This window comes from Paralichthys olivaceus, chromosome 18 (assembly GCF_024713975.1).
Source record: "Paralichthys olivaceus isolate ysfri-2021 chromosome 18, ASM2471397v2, whole genome shotgun sequence".
Lineage (NCBI taxonomy): Eukaryota > Metazoa > Chordata > Actinopteri > Pleuronectiformes > Paralichthyidae > Paralichthys > Paralichthys olivaceus.
The window spans coordinates 12,772,243-12,792,689 of NC_091110.1; the positions used below are offsets into that span (position 1 = coordinate 12,772,243).

The 20,447-nt window shown below is 40.8% G+C and overlaps 1 protein-coding gene across 2 annotated transcripts; it reads left to right on the forward strand.

Moving 5' to 3' along the window:
- The first annotated feature begins 399 nt into the window (after positions 1-399).
- Positions 400-20,109, forward strand: LOC109626494 (AP2-associated protein kinase 1). 2 transcript variants are annotated; one of them, XM_020082505.2, is made up of 20 exons: positions 400-1,459; positions 2,790-2,908; positions 4,308-4,416; positions 4,558-4,700; positions 5,267-5,388; positions 5,525-5,606; positions 6,106-6,238; positions 6,349-6,452; positions 6,699-6,781; positions 6,943-7,103; positions 7,455-7,576; positions 7,901-8,227; positions 8,362-8,504; positions 8,587-8,807; positions 8,890-8,979; positions 10,014-10,103; positions 10,613-10,720; positions 10,904-11,074; positions 12,575-12,682; positions 18,051-20,109. In XM_020082505.2, the coding sequence occupies exons 1-20, from the start codon at positions 1,294-1,296 to the stop codon at positions 18,734-18,736; spliced, it is 3,288 nt and encodes a 1,095-aa protein (XP_019938064.2). In that variant the 5' UTR covers positions 400-1,293; the 3' UTR covers positions 18,737-20,109. The 2 variants fall into 2 exon arrangements, with proteins under 2 accessions (XP_019938064.2, XP_019938065.2); XM_020082506.2 differs by lacking the exon at positions 18,051-20,109 and adding an exon at positions 13,040-14,305.
- Positions 20,110-20,447: the final 338 nt, after the last annotated feature.

Sequence of the window (20,447 nt, forward strand, 5' to 3'; positions counted from 1 at the left end):
GGAAGTTATAATTATATTTGATCATATGAATGATTTCATATTTATTTTGGTATTTTCTTATTAGTTTAAAGGTCCAGTGTGTAGGATTTAGTGAAGAGAAGTTGCATTTCCATTCTGAGCTACTGTAAAAAACATGGCGGCCTCCGTAGAGAGGACCTGCTCCTGATGTAAATAAAAGTAGTTTAAATATAAAGGCCCCATTCTCCGGTGAAGAAAAACAACAATTCCTACAATGTAGATGAAACACATCAGTGAAAACATCACTAGGATTATTTTATATAATGAATTACTGCCAATGGATCCCCTTTCACCTAAATCTTACACACTGGACCTTTAACACATCATTAATCCAACCTCAGATTTGAGGCTGCAGTTGCGCTGTGGAACTACATTACCCACACTCCCGTGCGCGCGTCAACAGCAACAGCTAGGATGCTGCGATCTCTCCGGCAGCCAAAGGAGGCTGCAGAGATTCTGCTGCTGGGCTGAAAACCTCGCTCTCGTGTTTTGGTACATGTCAAATCCGTCGCACGGACACACGGAGGCTTCGGGTTCCTGTCGAAACTGCGGCCCCGGGTTCGAGGAGAGACGCTGCACCGCGCTAATGCGTTAGCTAGCTGGGGAAAGGGGGGGGGATGAATAAAAAAATCAGAGTTTAATCGCTAATGGAGGGAATTAAATAGCCACACGGGCAGATGTGTGGCAACTAGCGGCGGCTCCAGTTGAATGAGGATGGAAAGATTTTTTCCGGGCGACGCTATCGTTGAAGTTACACGTCGGACACATCGCACCCGGAGCCGCTATCTTCAGAGGGTAACCTGGATAACCTTACACGCGAAATGTCATAGCGCGTAAGTAGCTAGCACGTAGCTAGCTCGGTTTGGACGGGGATGGAGACGGACCCAATGTTCCCATCGGTATCCTCCGACCACGGGCGGCTGCTGCTGCATGGATAGCTAAGGAACAGGACTTTTCTCCCGGAGATGCTTTAGCCTCCCCCGGGTGGTGTAATTCACTCCTTACATAACGGCTCCAGCCGCTCCAGCTACATCACCGACTGGCTCGTGTTGGCGAGCGAATGGGAAATTCGCCACCAAAAAACCTCCACATCAGCATAAGAGGAGAAAGAAAAGAGGGGGTGGGGGGGCAGTGCGTGTTTTCAGGCTGCAAATAGACTCGTTATAGGTTCACAGTGTGCGTGAGTGCAATCATTCTGTGCACGGAGAAACTAGCAGCTCGCCATCTGCTGTGTGTGTGTGTGTGTGAGTGAGTGTGTGTGTCGTTTTGGACACCATGAGGAAGTTCTTCGATTCCCGTCGGGAGTTGGTCAGCTCCGGGCCTGGTTCCGGTGGAGGAGGCGGCGGCGGCTCCGGGTCCAGTCACGCAGGCGGAAATTTCATTGGACGAGCCTTCACTGTGGGAAGACACCAAGTCACTGTTGAGGAGATTGTTGCTGAAGGTGAGAGAGAGGTTTGCACAGAGCAGATGATGCCCGTTGTTTTCATGCATGTTGCAGGAGGAGGGTGATGATGATGATGATGATGATGTGTGCTTCATGCTCGAGGTAAATACACACAAGAGTCACATGACAGCGCAGGGATGTAACCTTATACCATCCCCACAGGAAGGATGCAGCTTTGCATCTGCCCCCTGTGTATCCTAGATGCAGAACAGGGGCCTGCTGCTGTCTGCTAGCTTTCCCTCTGAGTAACACAGCAGTTTCTCTCTCCTCCTTCTCCCCCTCTCCTTCCCCTCTCTGTCTCTCTCTTCTCCTACCTCTTTTCTACCCATCTCTTCTCTCCTTCCCATTATTCTCCGCTCACCCCAACCGGTCGAGGCTGATGGCTGCCCACACTGAGTCTGGTTCAGCTTGAGGTTTTTTTTTTCTCTCCTCAGTCTCCAAAGTGCTTCTCATTGTGGGAACTGATGGGTTTCTCTATAATTGTTGAAGATCTGGACCTTCTATGTGCCTTGAGATGGTGTATGTTATGATTTGGCACTATACAAATTGAATTGAACTTCATCTGAGCTGATTTTATGATGCAGAAGTATGTTTCATGAAGATGAAGACCGACCTCATTCCTTAACACTATTGACTATTGATTTTACATGAGCCACCCCATCCGCTCATATTTTTCCCAACCACATACTGTGGTAATTATGTCTGCCCCACAGTATTAATCAGTGTGTCATGCTGCCAGCTAGTGAAGACTTTCAAAGCCAGCGCCCACATTTAAAATGATGCAGGAAGACAGTATTGTACAGTTGATCAGATTGTCTACACTTACTGAAATGACCTGAGACATTCTCGTCAGAAGTTGGAGCAAACCCTCAACTTGCACGAGGTATTTTTATAGAGCGATCACGATGCCACAGTGCTGTACAATATGTATCTCACGTGCAGCATAAGCAGCATTGTCCGGCCCGAAACTGAAGTCACTCGGTCACAGCTAAAGTGAATTTGAGTGTAGTCTGAGCTATACCAGATGGTTAGGCCTCAATGTAGGCCTCTTCATAAACCCTGCAGCAATGACATGACTAATACATGACACTATAAGGCTGCAACATTTGGTCCTGCTCGTCCATATTGATGCAAAAGCACAGATACAAATTGCAACAGTTCCATAAATTTATATCGTGAGAGAAAAAAAAGAATATGTCTGCTTTATGTCCAAAATCATAATTCCTTAACAAAGCTTGTGAGAGTGATTATAGTTATAGATTATAGTTTGTCTACTCTCTCTTTGAAGACTGACACTGTAATTTGGTCTCTTTCCTCAATCCTGCAGGTGGTTTTGCCATTGTGTTCCTAGTGCGAACAAATCAAGGGGTGCGTTGTGCGCTGAAGAGGATGTATGTCAACAATGAGCATGATCTGCAGGTGTGCAAACTCGAGATTCAAATAATGGTGAGTTGCCGTGACTAAACATTTATCAGCTTGTTCTCACTTTGAGCTTGTGGAGTTTTGAATGCTGGGTAAAAAACACACATGAAGGCAACAACATAACTTGCTGCTTTTTAAAAATTGTACCTGCAAATGTCCCAAAAAATCCACAAAGGGAAGCTATCTTACTCCGTCCTGAATAACTGGATTCAGTACACAGTCAGCCTGCAGCCGTGTTGTTGGGATGGTTCTGTATTTATTCATCTGGTTCTTGGTGAACTTTGCTTTTGTTTACACAGAATTGTTTTGCATGTTCTGCTCTCCCCTCCTGAGATGGGTTTCAGAGTTTGGAGTTGGACGCGAATTCTTATACAGACTACATAGTACTTTATTTTTCAGCATTCATTGTTCTGTTCTCAAAGTTGAAGTCTTCCCCCTTTGAGAAATGTATAATAAATGATGCCTGTTGGCTAACATAACATAAAACTGAACTGAGCAAATCCCAGGTATACATTCACTGTCATATGCTGGTAGAAGGAGACTGTTCTGACTCCATCAGACTGCTTGACCAAGAGCAGAATTGGGATTTATTTAGTCTATAAATAGACAGGTTTGTCATGGTAGCCTAAAACAAAATGTCATTTTTCTATCAGGAGGCTTTATAAATCGTTCACTGAATTCAGGGTCTGTACACACAATTCAATCTTTACTATCTCAAGCAATCCTCAGGAAGGAAGGAAGTGATTTATGGTCAGATTATTTAAAGTGGCTTGTATAAACTTTGAACAAAATGACAAACAGCACTTCATAACAACTTGTTCTTTTTGGAAACCAACACTGACATTTCGTTGGAAGATGATGTCACTTGTTATTCACTTACTTCAGTCTCTCTCTCTCTCACTTTCACACACACTTACATACACACACACTTACATACACACACACACACACACACACACACACACACACACACACACACACACACACACACACACACACACACACACACACACACACACACACACACACACACACTAAGGCAGGTATAGATTGACAGACCTTGACCTCAGAGGTTTTTCATTACCTAATCCATTCCTGTTTTGAATTACCTTAAACTGCATCATTCTATTACACTGAACACACTGAATTACTGTCTAACAACATTAAAATTAAATATTTTGCAACAAGACATGGAAATATTTCTTCCCTACCCCACCTTGTGTCAAAAATCTTTGTATCACACTATTATGCCTGATTTATTCAGAGTACAAAATTGTGTCAGTTAGACTTCTATACCCAAAGCATCCACTTCACCAGTCATATAGTACAAGCACACAATTCAGCCACTTACAGCAGTTGCCAGTTTTGTTGCTTACTTTAGGCACAGTTTTGTGTTAACGCTCTTGAACTTGTGTTCTTGCAGAAAGACCTTGTTGGTAACAAGAATATTGTTGGTTATCTGGACTCCAATATCACAGCTATGGGATCAAGGGATGTATGGGAGGTCCTCATACTAATGGACTATTGCAAAGGTGATGAAGCTGCAGCCACATACTTTTATTTTTGTAATATGAATTGAATTTGTGTTACAGAAGTTTAAAATCAATCGTATACCTGTCAGCTTAATCATCCATGTTGTTTGTGCTGCTGTATAATTGGATTTTATTTTGCAGGAGGGCAGGTGGTCAATTTGATGAATCAGAGGCTGCAGACTGGCTTCACCGAGGCTGAAGTGCTGCAGATCTTCTGTGACACATGCGATGCCGTTTCTCGTCTGCACCAGCGCAAGACGCCAATCATCCACAGAGACCTTAAGGTGACACATTTTGCCACCTTAGTACCGTGTAGAGCTCCGATCTGCAGACAGGTTGTCCAATCCCTGGTAACAAGGGGGGAAAACCACCACCTGCAGATTACCCTGCTGTGAGGTCTTTTGAAGAATCAGGGTTGATTTGTTTGTGTTAAATTATGGATCTTCTGCAACAGAAGAGAGGGGCAGTTGTCAAAATGCTGAAGAGCTCAGTCAACTGCAGTGTGGCTGTCGCATTCATTTGAAGTTACTGTCACTCAGTAGTTATAATCCAGATGGAAACATTTGGATTTCTTCTTTACATTTAAAAAGTCTTAAAGTTGATAGTGTAGAGCATGACCAAGCCAGCTTTGACTAAATCTGCATTTCATTATATGAAGGTGGCTGCACTTCAATATTTATATTCAAGGTGCGTTTGTTGCAGAGGTATTTGACTTTGCAGAGCAGGTCAGTTATTGCAACACCCTCTGACATTTAAAAGTCCAAACCAGTTATATTACCTGTATATCTGCTGAGTTAACTGAAAGCAGCTACACTTGGCTGTGAGAGTCTCATCTCTTGTATATCTACAGGTGGAGAACATCCTCCTGCATGACAAGGGTCATTATGTGCTGTGTGACTTCGGCAGTGCCACTAACAAGTTCCAGAGTCCGCAGACCGAAGGAGTTGCTGTGGTGGAGGAAGAGATCAAAAAGTTTGTGCATCTTTTCACCTGTTTTGTCTACATCTGCAGCTTTCATTCATTAGCACTCGTTTTATTTATTGAACATATGTAGGCTGATTTCAAAACCAGACAGGTTTCTTACTAATTTCTTGTTGTCCTCTTTCAGATACACCACTTTATCATATCGTGCCCCTGAAATGGTTAACCTGTACAACAACAAGATTATCACCACAAAAGCAGATATCTGGGTGAGTGAAGAGGACAGTAATCCTGATAGAAGTGCATAAATATATTTATATATATAAAGAGAGAGAAAATACAGCACTGCAGTAACTCGTACAGTATGTATTAAGTAAAACAAAGCCTCAATTTGAGTTAAAGATAATAATACAATTTGTTGATTATAGTCTATGTTTTTTTAACTTATACCTTATTTGCATGGGTACTGGATGTTTTACAGTAGAAAGCATTGACATCTTGTTCTATGACATCTAGCTTGTTATTAATATATTAAAGTTACAGGCTTGTTAGGTAGCAGTTGTATGAGATTTAGGGATTGGTCTTACTTAAAGAATGAAAATATTTGTTGTTGCATTTCTGAATAGTTGTATAACATTCTGCCTGCTGGTGTGGTTTCGAGGGGAAAAATATTTTTTGTGTGACTTGATTGATATTCTTGTTTAAACTCCTCTCCTCTCTGTTTGTGTTTTTGGTGTGGTGGGGCATGCTTGTGATTGTCTTCTCCAGGCACTGGGTTGTTTGCTGTACAAGCTGTGCTTCTTCACTCTGCCCTTTGGTGAAAGCCAGGTGGCCATCTGCGATGGCAGCTTCACCATTCCAGATAACTCTCGCTACTCTTACGATCTTCACTGCCTCATTAGTCAGTGTCTCTTTAACGTCACTTCACGTTATAAATATCAATTTTCACAAAAGCATGCACTTGTGTAAATGTCTTTGTCTGACCCATCTTTCTTTGTGGTGCTTTTTTAGGATACACGCTGGAGCCAGACCCAGACAAAAGACCAGATATCTACCAGGTGTCCCACTTTGCTTTTAAACTAGCTCAGCGGACCTGCCCTGTTCAGAATGTGAAGGTCAGTTTCCGTCAGTACTGGGGTCAGCTGAAATATTTGGCTTTCTGGCTTTCTCTCATGAGGAATTGATTTTCAGTGGAATCTGCGATGGGTTTCTTTGCCTGACCTACATTAACAAACATGTTTGTTGTCACGCTGTGGGAGGAAAATCTGCATTAAATCATCAGTTGCATACACAATATCTGCCAACTTAAAGTTTTATTGTAAAATCCTGCATTTATTGTCATTTTCTTCACCATATTCCAGAATTCTCAAATTCCCTCTAAACTTCCTGAGCCAATCAAAGCGAGTGAGGCTGCGGCAGCAAAGAAGAGCCAGACTAAGCCCAGGCAAGCATGAGCTGCTTACATTGTATTCCTATCAAAGCTGTAGTAACTCTACATTTGTGGAAGTAATTAGGTGCAACCAGTATTCTGATACTCATTAAACAATTATGTTCACACTGTTTGCCATCATTAACACGAAAGCCAATATCCTCCTTTGTTACCAGACTGACAGATCCTATTCCCACCACTGAAACCTCCATCACCCCTCGCCAGAGGCCCAAAGCAGCCCACACCCAGCCCGCTGCAGGCATTCTACCCATCCAGCCTGCTGCTCTCACCCCGCGCAAACGGGCTAATATCCCCGGTGGTGCAGCTCAGCCCGTCGGTACGTGTATAAGAGAAACGAAGATTTTGACAAAAGACAAGAATCCCTCTAATCCTCTGTCCACACACTCAATCCTACAAGTCTCAACAGTAAGAGATTAAGCACGCAGGTTAAGACTTGTGTAAATTAATGCAATCTAACCACAGGCCTCAAGTGATCATGAAATTTCTCCACTCTGTCACTTCAGATACTGTTTCACTTCAGCTTTGTATCTGTTCCAAATAACTTGGATTCTCAGTGTTTATCAGATTCTCTGATCCTCTTTAATACATTTAGTTTGAAATGAACATTGTTCTGCGTATGTAGTATTAAGATAGAACATATTAATGAGCTCTTTTCAACATCCCACAGGAGTTAGCTTAAACCTCTCTCAGCCTGCTGCAGCTCTGCAGTCACAGAAGGCGCAGACTTCAGCTCTGCCTCTCATCCAGTCGCAAAACAACTCCGGTCAGGCTGTGGCTCCGCAGAAACAGGTACATACTCTCTAAATACACGGAGGAGCTTCCTAAAGATACTAAATTATACAAAACCTTATTTTTCTACAGTTTTCCTCAGTTTTGTTTTTTGGGAAATTGCCTCTATTTTCTGATGTCTTGATTGATTGACGATGATTATTAATCAATTTATTGTTACAACAAATTACAAGTTAATCAGTACTTAAATAAATATTAGAATCAGCCTGATACATATAAGTTCACGGCTGCTTTTTTGAGCAGTAGCACAAAGTTCTTCCTCTCGGGCCAATGCTTTGCAGATGTGATGTTTAACGTGATGACGGATTACATTGTCTGTGACAGGCCGTGCAGCCAGCCGCAGCTACAGCAGCAGAGACCCCCCCAGTAGCAGTAGTATCACCAGTGACCAAGAGTGACGTCCAATCTCAAGCTCAGCCAACAGTCCAGCAGCAGACCACACCTCCCTCTGTGGTGAGCTCCTCCTCCCAGCAGGCAGCAGTGACTCCATCCAGCCCGGCCCCGCCTCAGCGTCCAGCTCGACGCAAGCAGGGTAGCCAGCCTCAGCAGCCGGCGGCTCAGCCATCGCCCAGCAAACCGGCCTCTGCTCAGCCACCTGTATCTCAGCCATCAGCTGCCTCCACTGAGATCAGCCAAAAATCAGCCGAGACGGTGAGTGGGCTGCTGTTCACCATCACCAGCTTTAATATCATCATTACAGCGTTAACACACTGTAGGTTTTATTTCAGTTGTTTTTTATTCTAATCTCATGTGTTTTGCCTTCACTGCACACTCCTTTTGATCAGACTCCACCTGCTTCTCCAAAGACAACTGAAGAGCGAGGGCACCAACGCGTCCCGAGTGACGCCACAGCAAGTAGCATCGCTGCAGCTCCAGTTAGTGACTCTCAGCAGCTGCAGGGAGCTAATGGAGATGCTGCTCTCAACCAGTAAGTGACAAATTTTCTGGAAAATGAGTTCAAATTGTGGTTTTCTCTCGTGTGTTTTATCTTTATGCATTTGTCTCTTCAGATCACTCATATCTCAACCAAGCACCACCCAGCATGTTCACCCCGGTGCTGGAGACGGAGTCCAGGACCAAAGCAAAGCTGGACCCACTGCTCCTGCCACCGGTGCTGCAACCATCACTCCGACACAGGCGGCGTGGAATCCCTTCGATGATGACAACTTCTCCAACAACTTCTCCAACCTTGCTGCTGAGGAATTAAAATCGGAAGACAAAAAGCCCAATGGTAAAGTTTGTGTTGATAGATTAGTATTATTTTCAATAGCTAACAAAGATGATATGTTATAACTTCTTTATGTTTTTACTAGACCTACCTTCAGAAACTGAGGCATCATCTTCTGAAGAGTTGATACCAGGCCTGCAGGCCTCAACTGTGGAAAACGAATCCCAAGAAACAAGTATGTTACAGTTTTCCCTTTAGAGTCTGTGTTTTTGTTCTTTTCTTTATTTTTACACGGACCAGGACCCACAAAGCTCCGAGGGCCCTTCACTTTCATCATAACAAAGTTACATCTTCAAATCATTTAACACTTTCATTCCAAACTTTGAAGAAAAACACATTCAAAACAGACACATAAACGTTGTCTATCCAGTCTAGTTCTAACATTAAACATAAAATATGTGTTAAACTAAACAAAGTGTTTTGTTCCAACCTTTTTTGAAATTGAAAACAACTTCAACAGGCAGCTGTTAGCTTGAGGAAGCATGCTAGTTTGTGGACATCAAATGAAGCGAACATAAAGACTGATTCATTTATAGATTAATGGTAATATGTCTTCATAACTGCTGTTATGATGCTGGGTAATGTATTTTAATGTATACGTCTGAAGGAATGTAATCTTATGTCAAACCAAGAAGTATACCTGCACCCGATCCATGAATCTGCTTTTACGGACCTTTCAAAAGTGATAGCTTCCTATGATGATCCACAGTGTGCATCATATAAATAAAAGGAGGGGTTTGGTCTGAGTGAAACAAACTCCATATTAAAATGACTCTTAATGTTTTGAGAGTTGTTGCCCAGGAAATGTCTCCACTCATGGTTTAAGAGCTGCTTTTAACAAGACAGACAAATGCAGGAATTGATTTGCTCATATACAGAACTAGGTAATACTGTCGCTTTGAGTCTCAAGCTGTTGAAATAAATGTGGGAGAGTTTTGAGTTTGCCTCAGTCGGTCTGTCTGATTCATTTAAAGAAGAGTTTCACATTTCCTGAAACACACTTCATTCACTTTCTACCCAAGAGTTGCATGAATCCTCTGTCGTACATTATATATGATGCTATTGCCAGCAACTTATAAGCTCACACTTTTAAACCATTTGTATTGAAATCAACCAATGAAACGACAAGCTCCCTCCTTTAATGTATTTATATTAGGTTCATTATTTTGATTTCAAATCTTTGTTGTATAACGTTGTTTTGTTTAACAGTTGAAAGACCGTCAGCCATCGTAGATTCAGGAGCTTCACTCTTGGCTGCACCAGATCCTTTCTGTACCCTCGAGCTGTTAGATGCACCAGGTAAACATTCTCTCTGCTGGTGGATGCATGCTGTATTTTAGTTGTTACTGTCTCATTCATGAAAAGCTCTCGTCTTCTAGAAAGAAATCCAGACACACTATTTAAGAAATCTTTATGTCTTGAACATCTGAAAAAATAATGTGCTGGTTGTGCTAAAATATTCTTAGTGAAATGAATAACAATAAAATATGGATGATGACATGAATAAATGATGATTGCTGAAGTACTTGATCTAAACATTATATAGATGAGCACCCTGTCTGGCGCCAAACCAAACGTCACACAAAGTTTTTTCAACGTCTTTCTTTCTCGTCTGCTGCTCTGGGAATTTCTTGAATCAGTAAATTCTTACTTGACCTCGACTACACAAAGAACACAGTCTTTTACCCTGTACTCTGCTGTCTGTTATCCAGACTGACTGTGTTTTTTATAGTCTCACCATGTTTTATTAAGCTGATTGGGTCAAGTATACATTCTAACCATTTCTCTCTTTAATCACCGGCCTTTAGAGAAGCTGATTGAAGGACTCAAATCTCCCGACACATCTTCACTCATGCTGCCTGACCTCTTGTCGTTGTCTGATCCCTTCGGTGGGTCAGTTGAAGAGTCTGCGAAAGGTTTGTGCTCTTAAATGTTCTATGGGCATTTATCTTGTTACTACAGAGCACTTGGCTGAGTGAATCTAAAAATATTATCATTTGCAAGTAGTTGAAGGAACATAAGAGTATATGTATCAGTGTCCTAATCCATAATTAAACTTTAATCTCTCCTCTTTTTACTTTTACCCTCTCCTGACCCAGACTCCCTCACTGCAGACGATTCTCTCCTGGGCTGCTCCCTGATCTCTGCTCCGTCCGCCCCCCCAGCAGCGAGCAGCGCCACCTCCTCCGTATCCTCAGCCCCCACCTCCGCTGCCTCTGTTCTGGATGATTTCAGTCTGTTGTCTGGAGACTCCACACAGCCAAAAGCAGGTAAGGTGGAAGAATGTGGCAGAAGTAGGCGGTGAGCTCCCTGAACACGGAGAGTGTGAAATTTACAGCAACATCATGAACAACTAAGATCCAATGTAGCCTGATAAATGTTTGTGGTGGCAATTTTTGTTAAATAAAGAGCAAAGTCATGTCAGGGTCTCTGTATGTTTTATTCAACATCAGCAGATAGACTCAGAAAAGCATTAAAATTCATAAGATTTTCATCTTTTACAAGCTAATGCTGAGTTACCTTGAGACGCATCTTGACGTCTTTCAGGTCTTCTCTTCATGACATGTCCTTGGACATTGAATGAGTTGCTGGGGACTTGATGTCTGCATATTTATTTTTCTTACACAAAGAAGTGTTGGTCACAGCAATTCAGCAGTTGGTCAATTTCAGTCAGAGGGTAATAGAAGAAAACAGGAAGAATACAAATGATTAAGAAATGTGCATTAGAATGACATGTTTCTATGACAACAGAAACATTGTGGTTCACCATAAAGAATCTTACATACTCGTGGGAGAATAAGTTCTCTATCTGTGATCCAGTGAATTAATCCTAAACTAGGAGGTGCCACATCAAACTAATTATAGATTTCTGGTTTTTGACTGTAGCTGGAATTATTCAATGTAATATTAGTTGGAGGGCAGCATGGTGGTTCAGTGGTGAGCACTTTGAGATCACGGCAAGAGGGATCTCTCTTCTTTCTGGGGTGTTTCTGTTTAGAGTTTGCATGTCCCCTTCATGTCTGCGTAGGTTTTCTCCAGGTGGTCCGGCTTCCTCCCACTGACTCTAAATTGTCTCTAAGTGTGAATGTGAGCATGAAATGTCTGCCTCTGTATGGTCTAGGTCTCCCAGCCACCCTGTAAAGGATAAGCGATAGGGATAATGGTTGGATGGCATTTTGGACTTAAAGCTTTTTTCAACACTAGAGAGAAGGAAGACCTCAACTTCCAAAACCATCTACTGTTGCTGGAGATCTTAACATTGTCACTGTCTGTAAATTTCTACCACTGGGTGGCAGCAGACGCATTTCCACCTCATCTTAACAAATTCATCTTCACACTCTGAGTTATCTTTCCCTTCATAACGTCGTAATCATTTGACATTAGATGAAAATTCTTCTTTTGAAGGGAATCGTCTGTGAAACCATATTGTGTGTCCCAAACCAAGAGCTGCGCAGCTGCTGCTGACTTATTTGTTCTGTGTGTGGTGAATGAAGGCATTTAACTGTGGTTGACAGGGCCAACTCCTAATCACAGCCTGAATGTGTGCAGCAGCTGCATGATCCTAATTACGACTAATCTCTGCTCATAAAATCTTACCAAACAGCTCTTTTACTGCGGGAGAGCAGTGGGCTGATTTATCACATTTTGATCAAGGTAGTTAAATAATTTTAGCCCAAATTATATATGTGCTTCTTTTTGTTATCGTTATAAGTAAAGTTTGGCTTTCATTCTATTTCATCCAACACCTACTTTTCTTCTCATCTCTGCAGACTCGTCTCTCCTGATCTCGGACTTTGAGCCCCAACAAGTCAGTGGAGATGTCGGCACAGAGGATGAGTTTGATCCTATTCCCGTCACAGGGCGAAAGAACTCCCAAGGTAAGTCTTTACAGTCTCTGCAAGGAGGCACAGGCGGGTTCAAGATGGTTTTTAGGATTAAAGATGCACCCGGGGGTGTTTTTAGGGTTCAGTGGCATGCTAATTTGCTTAATAATTACTGACCTACTGACCAACTGATCAGGTGCCTGCACTATTTCTACATCCTCACTTGAGAATGTTTGAAAACCAGTAGAGTTACATGGGTAAATTCTGCCCTCTTTTTTCTCTCCTCTCTCTTTCTAAACCTCTTCGCCCTCTCTTCTCTGACTGCTGTGTTTGCTTGTTGTGAATCCCACTCCTCTGCTTCTCCTCCCCTCTTGTTTGCCCGTACTCCCCCCCCCTTGTCTGTCCGGCCAGTTTCAGGAGGCCACTCGCGCAGTAACAGTGGCGGCTCTGAATCCAGCCTGCCCAGCCTGGCCCGCTCCCTGCTGCTGGTGGACCAGCTCATCGACTTGTAGGCGGCCCCTCCCCCCTCCAAGTAGAAGCTGTAACACTGGATTATAGACTGGAATAGCATAACTGCAATCAACACTGTTGTCATAGATAGCTTCCTGCACCCCTGGCTGCCATCATCATTGTAGCTCCTACAGTAGAAGCCTCCTCCGCCTTTAAATGCTTCTTCATTCCCGCCCTCTCTGCCGTATCGACTTCATTATCTGGCTTCTCCTCACCTCTTATCTCTCACCCTCTCACTCACATTTTCTCTTTGTTGTAGTCTCCGTGCATCGTGTATTGTCCGTTGGCTCAATACACTAACATCATCCTTTCTAACGATTAACCACTGCATCTTTCTGTCGATCAGGATATGATATGCTATCCAGTTTGTTTGAACAATATTGCATTGTGTCTAATAGCAAACAATAGAAGATCATTGTTGTAATGTACAATAGGCCTAGTTCTAAGTGGTTGTAGTTATTATCGTGCACAAGTGAATTTGTCGTTGTTCGGCTTCTTAAGTTCCTCCTCCCCAGATTTATTTGCACATTTAAAAATAAAACCCTGGAAAAGTTAAATGATAGTTAGTTCAAATAAGGTCCGGTTATTTCTTCTCCAAAGGGAAGCCTGTTTGAAACGTGTCATGTAGCCTGATTTGCACAGTAGCATGAGTGTTGCCTCCCTCAGCCTCGGCTGCTGGAGGGAATATCTTCTAACATTTTAAAGCTGCTATAGATTAGACTTAAGCGTTCAATGATATTTTGTCACAATCTGGAAACAAACAGCCATAACCACTCATTCTGCCTCTCCTTCAGCTTCTGCATAACAAGCACCGTACAACGTTATTGTGATGTAGAGAAAAGCAGGACACAAAAACAGTGAAGTGCCATAAAATAATCTGTGAAGTAAACGGACTAGGCTGAATGGATGAGTCCTTGAAGTGTACAATATCTGCTTAACTCGAACTATACCTACAGTAAAAACAAATATCTTGCACATTATGTTATCAATTCAAGGTGAACTTGTTTTCAAGTGCTTCACCTTAATTTTATCCTTGGGGCAAGCAATAGGTTGCTTTGGAACTAAATGACAAATCATTGGTCATTTAACAGTGTTTATAGCAGTGTGCCATACCAACACAAAATGCATGAAATCATGAAAAATAACTTGAATTATCAACAATAATAGGGTTAGGGAAGTAGAAACAACTATTCAGGTAATTTTTGGCACTGACAGAAACGACACAATGTGGCATTTTCACTCATTCACATTTGTTAAATATCAGCTCAAATATGAATTCCGCATCATGCAATCCTTCCTACATTCCTGCCGTTTGTTCACTCATAACTTGTGTAAATAGAAATCTGGACCCCTGCAGGCTCTTATCCAGACCATAGAGTTGGTTCTTCTTCCCATGTATATATGAAGTCATTGTCATAAAGCTTTACTTGTGGAAAACATATTGCTTTACATGTGAAATCTGTCATCCATATATATATATATGGTGATTGATTGAAATTTGATTGATTGATTGATTTACATTGTTTTCCTGTTAATAAATGTTAATATGACTAGAGTGTTAGAGAATGAATGTAAGAAATAAATATTAGTCTATAATGAAAAAATATATATAATTCTTAACACCATAATCACTGAATAATATTGAAGAATACTCATTCCTCTTTGTGGGATTGTTTTTCTTGGTTCTATCTACTCAATAACTGTCGGTACATTGAACTGTATAGATGATAATCCTAGTCTTTGTTAGACTTGACAGATTAGGCTGAATCCCATGTCTTATTCCACCTTTGTGAAACGAAAGTGAGCCTGTGTTCCGTTTGTTTACATGGACTGATGAAGGATTATATTTTTATTGAACGCGGTCGACAGTTTTTCTGACGAGCGGGAGCTTAAACTCTTGAATCTTAGTCCTGTTTCATGTCTTCGCTAAACTAGAACTTTCTTTTTTTCTGAAATTGTGCTTTGTAAAGCTTTGTTTTCGCTTTACCAGGTTTTAGTGATCACAGACGTCATATCGAAACGCATGGCAGTGTTGTTGAATGTTATGTTCACGTGTGTTGGTGGTTATACAGTGTTATGATAAGTATGTATGTGTGTATGTGTGCGTGGAGTCGGACTTGTTGGATGTGTTTTCCAGTAGCCTACTTGTGTTGTTGTTTGCTGCGAACATGGCGACAGTCACGTTGTCATTAAAGTCTCTTCTGAAAGCACAGCCCCCTCCTCCTAAATTCTCTCAGGTCGTCAGAGCTCCATGACTCTCTCTGAGGGTTGGACACGTATTGGCTTACTGCTCCCCCAGTCTCTCTGTCCTCTGGACGTCCGTGCTCCGTATTACAGCTTAAAGAATCTGTCCGATTTGTAACGTGTGAGGGGCTCTGAAGGTGAAATGTGCCAGTTTCACAGTGACAAAACGACACTGTTGCTGCAGCGGTGGTTTGATTATCTGACGGCATCAAATCAGCTGTCCAGGGTTTGAAAATCAGCTCCAGTCAGCAATATAAATGTTTCTGTAGGATCAAACATAGTCATTTTACTTCCTGTGCATGAACGCAATGCACGAAGACCACCTCAATGTCAATACTAGAAAATTATATGGAGTAGAATATATATTCTACATTACACATAGTGAGTAAGAAATCATACATTTAAATAATCCGTATTCATTATTGTATCATTAGTTATAGGGTTTTAAGATAAACAAATCATATTGTGTTAAAATGCTGAAAGAAGTCCACTGATGCTGGTTTGATATATTCCACATAAAAACATATAAAGTGGAATTAAATCCAAATAAATTGAATTTAAAAAAATCACCTTAAAACTTAAATATTAAACCAACTAAAAAAACATTAACTAAATATTAAAATACAGAATCTGAGGAAAGAGCTCAAGTTATCGGGGGCATTTACACGTTGTTTGATAATAAAAGGTAAAGAAGTTTCATGATAATGACTTTATGTATATATCAATGTCATACACTAGGCCCCAAAACTTAAAAGATCTTTAAAGTAGAACTGACTTTGTTCAAGTCCATAAACGTCAAAGATCGACCGCCTCCTCTGGGCGTATTTACTGTTGGTTCTGCATGTGCAACTCACGGTTCATGTTTTTACTTTTAATCGTCATCCTCTCTATGGTCCCTCCACTGAACAGCTCAGTCATTCGCAGTTACTGTTTGAACCTATGCAACTCCCGAGCTTTCTCCCTGTCGCTGCCTGTGTGCTGTTGTAATCGGTGAAGACGAACAGGTAGTGAGATTAGTCCTTGGTGTGAAACAGGAGCCCCTCGTCCTCTGTTGTTTTTTTGGTTTTTTTTTGTTGTGTTTTTGCCAAAATTGAAATTGGATACTCCCGAGTGTTTTTGAAACGCCTCTTGTCCGTTTGGCCCAAACCTGCGTCAGAGCTGTGGTATCGTGTGCTCCTTCTATTTTTGTGAGATAATTAAAGAATTATAAAGGAATAGCAAATAAAATACAAATGTGAATGTCAATGTGTGGAGTTTTGATTGTAAGACTTTATGTCTTATTGGTAAAAATAAGAGAATGTCATCATATTCACTCAATATTATGGGTTTATCTTATTCTGTCAGTAAAAGAAAAAATCTGCATATTCCACATTTGAAACAATTTATATCAAATTATACATTTTTATAATATTACATTATATTAACATGTTTTTTTAGTTTAAGTGCCATAATAACAATAATTGATGGTATTTGATTAGTTTCTCATCAGACTTGCATTGAAAGACGTGCATGAAAGCTTGTGGGAGACTTAAGGTTGAAAAGTAAATAATCTGTTGAATTGTGATATAATATATTAGAGTTTGGTTTATTTGTGTAATTTACTAATCAACGTCTCATTCTACTTGGATATCAGGGTAAGTCCACTCAGGTAAGATCAAACATCAGCTTCATGCCCCATTCAAACTATCCATTTCTATCTATTACTGCATTGTGTTGATGCCTTTGCTTTTATTATTTCAACTACACACAATAATGTTAATATTATAATGTCATACTAGAGTCTATTATTCTATTTTAGTATCCACTTATTTATTGATCCATATATAACACTAATAGAGCAGAACAGCATTGAGGGACATGTGTTTGAGTTGTATTACAGTAAATAATGGGAAAATAAATATAATAAATAATAATAAATTATTTTTCACATATTTAACCGACCACTTAGTACATACCCTGATGACAGTTTTTGGACAACAAAATGTAATAGTTCTTTCTTTGTTCATGTTACGTGATAATGTAAAAAAAAAATTCAACCCACAAATACAACTATGAATCTCGGCCTCTACACTGAAGAAAGTGTGACATATAAAACTAATAACGATGATAACAATAATCATAATAACTTATTAGTATCGTTCCTTTCAAAACCATTGTGAAGTAAATAAATCAAGATACATCATTTAAAAGCAATGACTGAAAACAATGAAGTAAAACTTTGTAAAATGTTATTTTGAGGGATGAATTAAATTCAGACGGTGATGTTTCAAGTTCCTCTTTCAAATGTGTCACAGTATTAATTATTATTTCAGGGCTCAATGAGACACTTGGTTAGAAAAGAGACCTTGTTAATGTGTTTTTCTCTTTACTGTCCTCAAACTGAATGTATTTCACAGCCACTGTCTGATGTCACATAAACATTCTATCCTGAATGAAGGATTTTCACAAACTAAATGTTTTGCTCTTTTCCACTTGATCACCTTCTGTCACTGGGTTTGATCAATATGAGGCAGATTTGGTTCATCATTCACTTCTGTTGTGTTTAATATCACTGAAAGGAAAAAGAAGCATTTGTTATTTAATGTGGAAGTTCAGAATATAAAGTTCATGTAGTCGTTAAGCTCTGAAGCATGTATCCTGATGTTTTTCTGATTTCCTCCACGCACAGACCTGCAGAGGGAGCTCAACAGTAATGCACAGAAAGGCTCTGGAGCTTCTGTTCTGCTCCAGTTCTCTGAGGAGCAGCAGACACTGTGGATCCAGCAGGCGACTGCTGCGTGCGTCTATAACAAACACATAGCGCAATCCGATGAGAGGAGCACTCACCACCATGTGATACCAACTCCTTCCACCAGTTTCCACCTCAAACCCATCAACCAAGTTTCCCAGGTGCAGCCTTCGAGCAGCCAGGTCACCTCTGATGTCTTCCAGCTGGCTCCTTTCAAAACACCTGGAAAAGAAAGCGGTGCGGCGTTCAGCGGCTCCTCCTCGTCTGCGTCCCATAAACCCACGGAGGCATCTGATGTTTTCCTCCAGGCACCGTTTGGAAAGAGGCAGGAAACCACAACAGCTAATGCTCAATTATTTAAGTCTGTTACGCATCACATTCAAAGTCACCTGGTCCCAGTAGCATCTGTCCCCGCTCCCCAGCCTCTCGGCCTCCGGGCCCCTCCTCAGGCTGTGCTCCAGCAGCCGGTGGCGGTGCACCGGGTCGTGTCCAGGATCGGTCAGCAGGCCGCCGTGGGCTCTGTGGCCGTGGGGCCTCTGCACTCCTGGACCATCGGGGGCAGAGCTCTGGACGACCCGTTTATTTCTGCACCTTTTCAGCCGAAATGCTCTCAAGGGAAACCTTGAGGATTTATAATCGTCTCTTAAAAATGCCAAGTCAGCTTTTTCTGCAATTAATGAAGGAACCAAAGTATAAGTCCGTCGCAGTGTTACACTTTGTCTAATGTAGTTTTATGATTATTGCTGCAGTATCAAACAGACTAAATGATCCCTTTAACAACCAAGTACTTAAAAGTTAATGCTCTACCTCAGTCACGTGCATCATTTCAGCACTTTACTAACAGTCGGAACTTAGACTGAGAAGTTAAACGACCTCCAGTGTATTGATCTCGTTCTAAATGTACTTACGCTGAAAACGCTTTAGGGAACCAAAAACGTTTTTGTAATTTTTTTTTCACTTATATTCCATTTTTTTATATTTAGTGTTTCTCAAGTGGTCCTACTTTATTTAAATCTTAAAAACGTATATTGAGGAAAAATATTCCCAGCATCAGAAAACATTGAAACCGAAGATATAAAGTTACTACTTTTAATTTTAGTTTTTCAGTTTTACAACTTTTATTTCTAATTTACATTTAGACCTTTACATTATCTATCTATCTGTTTCATAGCAGTGCTGGAATATGGTCCCACGCTTTACATTCAGCCTTTGCTGTTGTAACTTTCATGTAAGGGAATTCCAAATGTCTGGTCAGTTACCTAAATTACTTCAAACATAGTTGACCTGCTTTCAGAGGTTGTTGCTGCCGTTTCCCCACAAACTGTTTTAAGACTTTTGTGGTTGTTTTGAAATGAGTTTGTTCATTTTGTTTGTCTTTGGTTTTAATATTTTGAAGGAAACATATCATGTATGTGATAAAGTCAATCAGACAGCACAGTGTGTAAGAAGTCATCATCTCTACCGAGCCAGGTTTTTATCAAGTTTACTCTTAAAGCGATTATATTTTACATTTTTCTTTATTATGCTTCATACAATGTGGCAGAGACTCCTGTAAAATACCTTACTGCCTTTATTAACAGCATTTTGTGCATGCATAGTATTTTTCATTTGTATTTTTTGACTTTTGAAACTTGACATTTAGAAAATATCAGTGAAAATTAATCTTTATTAAAGTTTTATAAATTTAATTGCAGTCATTTGGTTGTAGTGTGTTTAAGGTAAATACTAGTTTCTTGTATTAATATCTGCTTCATTACCAACTTGTTTCACAGCAGGTGATCCAGACCTTTGTGGTTCTACCTAAGATGAGATATAATAATATTTAGCACAACAATAAGAGAACTGCAGGTTAAGATGGGTCCAAAATGACGCTAGTGGTTTGTTGGAGGACTTTATATTCTGAATCTGTGCAGTATGATGGCTGATGCATCACACTTTTGTATTTCTGTCTTTATAAAACAAGAGAAGAGAGGTTAAATGTATCGTCTTTCCATGGAAACTTTTGGTTTGCTTGTTTTTATTGAGACCAGATTGTTTTGGATTAAACCCCACGCAGAGGTAAAATGGAAAAACTGGATGATCCAAAAACACTAGACACGATAAACTTTGTCTGACTTGGTCGCTAATAAGCCAACATTAAAACTCTCCTGTTACCGGTCCAACCTCTTCTTCAGGAGGAAAAGTAAATTAAATTTGTGTTAAAGATGAGGGGAAAGTTACCGCCCCCAAGGAGGTTATGTTTTCACCCCTGTGCTTTTTGTTTGTAGGCTGGTTTGTTTGTAACAACAGAGCCGATTCCCATGATATGTCATATCACATGACCAAAGGAAGAAGCCA